Source organism: Nicotiana attenuata, chromosome 11 (assembly GCF_001879085.1).
Source record: "Nicotiana attenuata strain UT chromosome 11, NIATTr2, whole genome shotgun sequence".
NCBI classification, from domain to species: Eukaryota; Viridiplantae; Streptophyta; class Magnoliopsida; order Solanales; family Solanaceae; genus Nicotiana; species Nicotiana attenuata.
Window position 1 is genome coordinate 53,690,416 of NC_031999.1, and position 7,772 is coordinate 53,698,187.

Below are 7,772 nucleotides of genomic sequence, written 5' to 3' on the forward strand. Positions count from 1 at the left end.
TTTAGTCTTTTAAAAAATAAATTAGGGGCGCTGAGGTGGCATGCCATATGGAATCCACCTCATCAAATGTCAGTGCCACGTAGGATTGAATGTCCACCTTGGACAAACTTAACAGAAAAGGGGTATATCTGAACCAATAGTATTACGATAGGGCTATATTTGGACCCAAAGTATAACGAAGGGTATATTTAAATATTTTCTCATAGTACAAGGATATATTTGGCCCTTGGCCGTAGAAGAAATAATAAAATAACAGACACAAGGATATACATACACCAAAGTTGAGTTTACTCATATATGCCATTTATCTTAATTCTTTTGCTGACATTTTCGAGATGTCCTACGTTATTTTCAAGATTATTTAACATATCTATGTTGTACACGTTAACATTCTTAAATCATACTATTAAAATTTTGCCGCCTGCTTAGCTCAACCATTAGTCCTATAATTCCATTTGAACAATTCTGTAAGTAAAAAGACATTAAATGTCTTTCCAACACAATATATTATACACAAAACCAAAAAATATTCATATATGCAGCTAATTGGAGTAGCTAAAGAAGGTTCTTGTGTTTTTTCTCAACTGGGGTTGAAAAAAGAAAGGATTTTTAAGCTTACCCAGATAAGTTTCTTGATTTTTCTCTTTGAATTAAATTATGGCTTTGTGTTCTTTTAATCAAAGTTATAAACTTTTTAGATTATGGTTTTTTCTTAGACCCTTTTCTGTAATATTAATTGTAGTTGTAATGGTAGGAGCTCTACTAATGGTACAAACAAAAATGAAAGATTTAACACATAAAAATGGAATTTTTGTTCAGTTTAATGGCCAAGAGGAAGTATTAGTAAAGAATCTTGAACCAAAAAAGCTGCAAAATTGGTCTAGTGAAGGGGAAAATGTGTTAATAAGTAATAGTTCTATACATAAAAATGGAAATTTTGTTCAGATTAATGGCCAAGAGGAAGTATTAGTGAAGAATCTTGAACCAAAAAAGGTGCAAAATTGGTCTAGTGAAGGTCAAAATGTGTTAATTAATAATAGTCCTTATCATAATTGGGAGTTATTTGCTGCTGATTATGAAGAAATGATGAAAACCCTTATGATATTTGTGTATCCTGATGCTTTTATGAGTAACAAATCTTCACCTTTTTCAACCATTTTTTTGCCCCTTACAAATCCCTTTGATCCTAAATTGGGAAATTACTTTAGTGAACACATGTTCAAGATTGCACTTTTGGGTAGTTCTTTAGTTACTCAGAATCCAGAAAAGGCTCATTTTTATTATATGCCCTTTTCTATTAACGTTATGCGAAATCATCCTCGCGTGCATTCTGCAGCCGCGATTGAAGATTTTGTTGCTGGTTATACTGATAGAATTAGATCGGAGTTTAGATTTTGGAATGCATCTGGTGGTGCTGATCATTTTTATGTGTACTGTCATTCTATTGGTCGAGACGCTGCTTCTAAGCACCAAGAATTGCATCACAATGCAATTCAGGTTACTTGCTCGTCGAACTACTTTCAAAGGCTTTACGTTGCCCATAAAGACATTGGGTTGCCCCAAGTTTGGCCTCGGAAATACGAGGAAGTGTTGAACCCTCCAGATGCGAGGTATGGTATCACTTAACTGCATTGTCTTGCAATTTCTGTTGACAAGTGACTTTTATACTGCTTGCTGTTGGTGTAAAGCTCTTTTGTAGACTGCTTTTATTAAGGTCTGCGTTGGACATTTTATCTTTCATTAGTCTTTAATGAATTTGAAGGGGAGCCTTGAAACAATGGTAAAGTTGTCTCTGTGTGACCTATAGGTCACGGGTTCAAGCCGTGGAAGCAGCCACTAATATTTGCATTAGGGTAGGCTGTCTACATCACACCCATTGGGGTGCGGCCCTTCCCGGACCCTGCTTGAATGTGGGATGCTTTGTGCATCGGGCTGCCCTTTTTAGTCTTTAATGAATTTCAGTTTGTGTGCTTAGTGGATTGATTTCTTCTAATACATTATATTTGCTGGAGAAGTATCGTCTGTGAAAGCAATTCTGCGTGCTTTTTGGTTAGTGGGATGTTGAGTCACGTCATCTGGTTTCGACTGGTAACTGATTAATCTATCTTTTTAGCTGAATTTGTGCTGCCATTGCCTACAAGAACATAACTTTAGGCATTAGAAAATCATTTTCTGGCTTTTCCAACTGTTTTCCCTGTAGCTGCTGGCAGACAAAAGTGGAAACTTAGCTAATTCTTGCTGATATCAAGCTATTAGTGTTAGGAGTAAACTACAATTGCATTCAGTAAGGACGAGCTTGACATATATGCAAGTTGCTTGGCTTGCTGGAACAGCGGCGGCTTTATTGAGAATCCACTTAATCAAAATAAGAAGATTCGCCGTCTTTATTGAGAATCCACCTAATCTTTAAAAACTAGTTGATCAAAGACAAATATTTTCATGCTTCATTAAAGGTTCTTTTTGTGCCCTTTGTACTCACCGATGCTTGAGCCGAGGGTCTATTGGAAACAGCCTCTCTATTTCCACAAGTTAGGGGTAAGGTCTGCGTACACACTACCCCCAGACCCCGCTTGTGGGATTATACTGGGTGGTTGTTGTTGTTGTTATAAAAGGTGATATTGACGAAGTAGTAGCAAAGAGGACAGGTTTGAAAATCATTCGGTAATCTTCTCCTGAAGGTAGGTGTTACCCCAAGGCAGTGATATTCTGAGTCTCTTGTATTGATGAAAAAAGAAAAAACTTCCTCCATCGCATCATTAACCAGTGTAGGATCAGAAGTAGCGGAATAAGGGAGCTAAGCTTCAGACTCGACTAACCATATGGAGCACACAGGTTGCTATGGGAAGGAATGGATGATGTTCGAGTACAAAAGTCGGAATTTGGAAAAAGTGAAGATGAAGGGTCTTAATAGATAATTAATGTGATTCCCCAAAAAAGTTCAGATCCTTTATTGGAAGAATATGAAAAGATAAATAGACCACTAGAAGATTTTGCGACATGCTTTTAGAAATTTAAGCTAAAAAAATGAGGCAGATCACAGGTATTGTGGATAAGTCGAACTCAGTTAACACAAAAAAGAGATAGAAACTGTTCTAAAATATATAACATGTAAAACACCAGTAAATATTTCGTTCTCCTAACCAACAAACTTTCGCCCCATCATCGGCTTCTTCCATAGAGTTCAATGAGTTGATTGAGAACTCTAGTCACTTAAGTACTTTTTCCTTGTTTAGCAACAAGAGTTCTCCACATATTTTACTATTCTTTTTGGTTTTGTTCCTGCTTTAAGATTTTCTATTTGTGTGTGAATTTTCAATCTCCTTAGGATTCTCCATAATATTTAAAGTTGTCTCCGTGTGACCTATAGGTCACAGGTTCAAGCCGTGGAAGCATCCACTAATGCTTGCATTAGGGTAGACTGTCTACATCGCACCTCTAGGGGTGCAGCCCTTCCCTGAGCCCTGCGTGAATGCGGGATGCTTTGTCTACATCGCACTTCTTGGAGTTGTGAATTTAGTGATGTGAACACTGCTTTTTCTTTTAAGCTTGTGTCCTGCATCTTTGTGCCTATCACTTGCTTTATTCTTTTTTTGCAGATACAAGCTTGTCTTCTTTGCTGGTCGTGTCCAAAATTCTCTTGCAAGACGAGATTTATTAGAGCTGTGGAAGAACGATAGCTCCTTCGATATATTCTCTGGGAGTTCATCTTTCCCTTACAAGGAAGGATTTCGGAGAAGTAGATACTGTCTCCATGTCAAAGGTTACGAGGTGAATACAGCTAGAGTCAGTGATGCTATTCAGCATGGCTGCGTCCCTGTACTGATTTCGAACTACTATGATCTTCCATTAGCGAACATATTAGATTGGAGCAAGTTCTCAATTATCGTTAATGAAAGAGATATTCCGCACCTGAAGAAGATATTGCTCTCCGTGCCTAAACAGATGTACCTCAGCATGTATAAGAACTTAGGCATTGTGAGAAAGCACTTTGCATGGTATAGTAGTCCTAAAAATTATGATTCCTTTCATATGACAGTGTACCAACTTTGGCTCAGAAGGGGATTACATCGAGTCGCTTGGTAAGACCTACGTATGCTGCCACTATCTGATTTCATTTAAGCCGATGGACTCTCATCTTATGATTACGTTAAGTGATTTTGCAAGATGTCATCTACGATGAGCTTAAATGGAGCGACATGGTCAGTGAAGATTTATATTTCATATAAGCTGACTCCAACTTGCTTGGAATTGAAGGCGTACTTGTAGTAGTTGTTATTGTTGTATTTTGCAAGATGCAACTGTAAATATATGATATCATAACGATTATCATAGTAGCAGGGTCACAGGATGTGCTTATGGGAATGGTGTTTGTAGTTTTGTTTTTCAAGTTCCATGATCATATATTGCTAAAACTCTCTAGAAATGTTGCCTCACCTGCTTTTTTGGAGGATCTGACATGCATTCGGCAGCATTTTTGAAGAGTCGGATGTGCCTTTAGCATAGATTGTTCGTTCGCAACATCCAAAAGTATGCAATTAATTTTTTGCGTTCCATTGGGAGCTTAGTGCACTGGGCTGTCCTTGTTTTGGCGGAAGAATCTATCACTGGCAAGGGATCTATGGTGTATTTTTGCATTATCTTGAGTTCTCAAAAAGTTGTTATTGTTCATTTATATATCAAGACTATTGCAAAGGTGATCTTTTGATAATGTAGTGTAAGGACTAGAAAGCTCTGATACCTTCATAAAATTATCTATTATCTTGAATACTATGTTAAAAACAGGAATTAGGAATGGACAAATTTTTACTTAGCAAGGAATTAGTGAGGAATTATCATTAGCTACGAGCTTTTTAGCGATGGATTAGTGATGGAGTTCCTAGCTAATTCTTGTTTTTCTAGCAGTTCCATTGTTTCTGCTAGGAAAAAAAAAGCACTTTGTGCTTCATCCAGATTTTTTTTCATGATATATATACTTGTTTTCTGTCAGATCCTATTTGTGCGATTTTACTGGGTATGTTATTGTTGTTGTATATATACTTGTCTTCGAGAACCAAATAAAAAGATTTGGCCTTCAAGTTTACTTTAACAAAGGGTTTTGCGCTTTAATATAGTTCTAAATAAATGGATGAAATTGAAGCGACAAAATAATAGAAAATTCTTTGGTGTGACAGATAGTAATTGACTGTCGGATTATGAAAAGGGTAAAATACAAAACTAGCCAGTCACTGAAACTAATTGTATTTGTTAGCCGTGATTTGGTATATAATACATAAACATACAAAAAATATATATCTTGTCAGCTATTATTTTTGAGAATGGCGAAAAATATATATATGAAAAGTCTTTACCCCACATTAAATGTGCTCACCCTCCCTCAACATTTACTATTACAATTTGCTACCAAATTAATATACTTGAGCAAAGGAAATTAGTAATTTTTTTTCAATATCTCTTTCTTTTGCTTAGATCCAGTTGTACTCGTAAACTCATTAAATATATATAAATATTTTTTTACGAATTCAGTAACTAAAATGTGCTATGAGTTCAATAGGTCTCGATAGGCCTCCGCATAAAAAGTTACCTTATAAGTTCTATTACTATTGTAATTTAAATTTTTAACTTATTGCGTAAAGTATTCTTGAAACAAAAAATCAAAAGTTTGCCGTCCAACTAAACAAACAAGATTTCCAAGTTTGATAGGTATTCAATAAGTAAAGGATTTTATTTTGTTAAATCGTCAAAAGTATAGTTGGGGTAGGAAAAAAAAAGGAAATAACAAATCCTAGTTCAATTAGGTTTAGGTTAAATAAAAAAAACTTATATATAAGGGTTTAACTAGAATTTGCAAATTAAGCTTTGTCTGAAATAATATCTTCAATGGCATCAAAAACAACAATTACCAAATTATTAGTTCTTCTCTTCGTTTGTAATTTCTTTAGCCTTTCGACCTCAATTTCTTCATTTACTTCCAATCTTACAAATACATTATTCGAAAAAGACTATGTTTCAATGTCAATTATTCTTGAAAATACCTTAAATCATCTTATTTCTTCTTCTCCTAATACTACAACTTTCACTATCTTTTGCCCTACTGATGACGCTTTAATCAAAATATTTCCAAGATATTCCGACCCTCCTTATAAATTAATTCAATATCATGTTGTGCCTTCAAAAATTGATAAAGAAAGTCTTGAAATTTCTCTTCCTTTAGGCTCAAAAATTGACACTCTACTATCTGGCTATCCTATTGTGGTTACTACGTTGCCTCGCCACGAAAACGCTTCTATTAACAACGTTAATATCGTCGAATGGGATGTTTATAACGATGAACGTGTGATCGTGCATGGTATCGATGATTTTTTTGATCCTGCATTCGAAATTTTACGTTACTCTGGCCATGCTATTGATAATAGTTCAACTATGGAGAAAGATAACAAGAGGAGCAATGGTTATATTGAAAGGAGTTTTTTGCTTATTGTATTGACTGTTGGATTGGTATCTTCTCATTGATTGTGATATCGGAGTTATGGTTTTTTCTTATGTTCATGTTCAGTCGTACGCAGGAAGATGGTGAAAAAGCAGAAGATGATGATAAGGTTTCGTTAGTATAGCACGTGCAAGCTGACCCGAACACCATTGTTGTAGTTTTAAAAAAAAAAAGTTTCTTTGCTATAATATTAGGGTTTCATTGGTATAGTATTATGGTATCCTTCAAATCACAAAAAAAAAAAAAAAGGTTTATTGTATTCTTGTAGGAGTAGTTTTTATTCATTAATTAATGGAATTTCATATGTTCAACTTACTAAGGTCAACGAAGAGAGAAAATATGTACTTTATCCTTTTGTAACGTAAAGGATCTTTTTGAAGAATTATGTAACGTTTATTTACATTTCAAAACAAAGAGGTCATAATTAGTAATATGTTATAAATATATTATATCATGGATGTTCATACTCCGTTGTAAATAAGCTTCCTGAATAAGTTTATCCGTATGGGGCTCCGCCGTAAATATGTTTATCTATTTATTACTCTATTAGAAATAAGCCTCCTGAAGAAGCTTATCACTTCGGTACCGGGTTGTGGATAATATTACTTTTAGTATATGATTATCCATATCTGGTATAGTAGCAGCTTACACAACAGCTTGTAGTAGCTTACACATCAGCTTGTTGTAGCAGCTTACACAACAGCTTGTAATAGCTTACACAGCAGCTTGTAGTAGCTTACACAGCAGCTTGTGTAGCAGCTTACACAACAGCTTGTAGTAGCTTACACAGCAGCTTACAGTAGCAGCTTACAGTAGCAGCTTACACAGCAGCTTCCTTTCTTCTATAAATAGAAGAGATTTCAGTTCATTATGTACATCAGTTTGAAGTTGAATAATATCAATCTCTCTCTCTATACTTGTCTTTGATTCTTTACTTTAAAGTCTTTATTTTATAACAGGTTATCAGCACGAGACTCTGCCATTTTGAGCACTTACTTCGAATTTAATTTCTATTTCAGTGTTCATCTCTGATGTAAGGCGACACTCTTACGTCTGTGGTTAGATCTTGTTCACTCCGAGCATCATAAGGCAGGTTATATCCTTGAGGTGATGAGCTTTTCTCCGTGGCAATAGTGATGTGGATATCACTTACGTCTAGAGTGGCCAAATTTGTGTAAAGTAATTTGAGCTTTTTGCTTATATTTTGTTTAATATCTTTATCATCGCTTGCTTGGTTATATGCTACGTATAAAGTACCTATTTTGGTATTAGTTTTCATCCTTAT

The 7,772-nt window shown here is 35.2% G+C and overlaps 1 protein-coding gene across 1 annotated transcript; it reads left to right on the forward strand.

Annotated features, from left to right (window-relative positions):
* On the forward strand, nucleotides 407-4,481 carry LOC109234549 (probable glycosyltransferase At3g07620). Its single transcript, XM_019400575.1, has 2 exons — nucleotides 407-1,610; nucleotides 3,597-4,481. The coding sequence occupies exons 1-2, from the start codon at nucleotides 658-660 to the stop codon at nucleotides 4,081-4,083; spliced, it is 1,440 nt and encodes a 479-aa protein (XP_019256120.1). The 5' UTR covers nucleotides 407-657; the 3' UTR covers nucleotides 4,084-4,481.

Excerpts from the sequence above, each read along its gene's own strand:
- LOC109234549 (XM_019400575.1), top strand. The coding sequence starts at position 658 with ATGGCTTTGTGTTCTTTTAATCAAAGTTATAAACTTTTTAGATTATGG. Across the intron at positions 1,611-3,596 it reads TTGAACCCTCCAGATGCGAG|ATACAAGCTTGTCTTCTTTG; the intron begins GTATGGTATCAC and ends CTTTTTTTGCAG.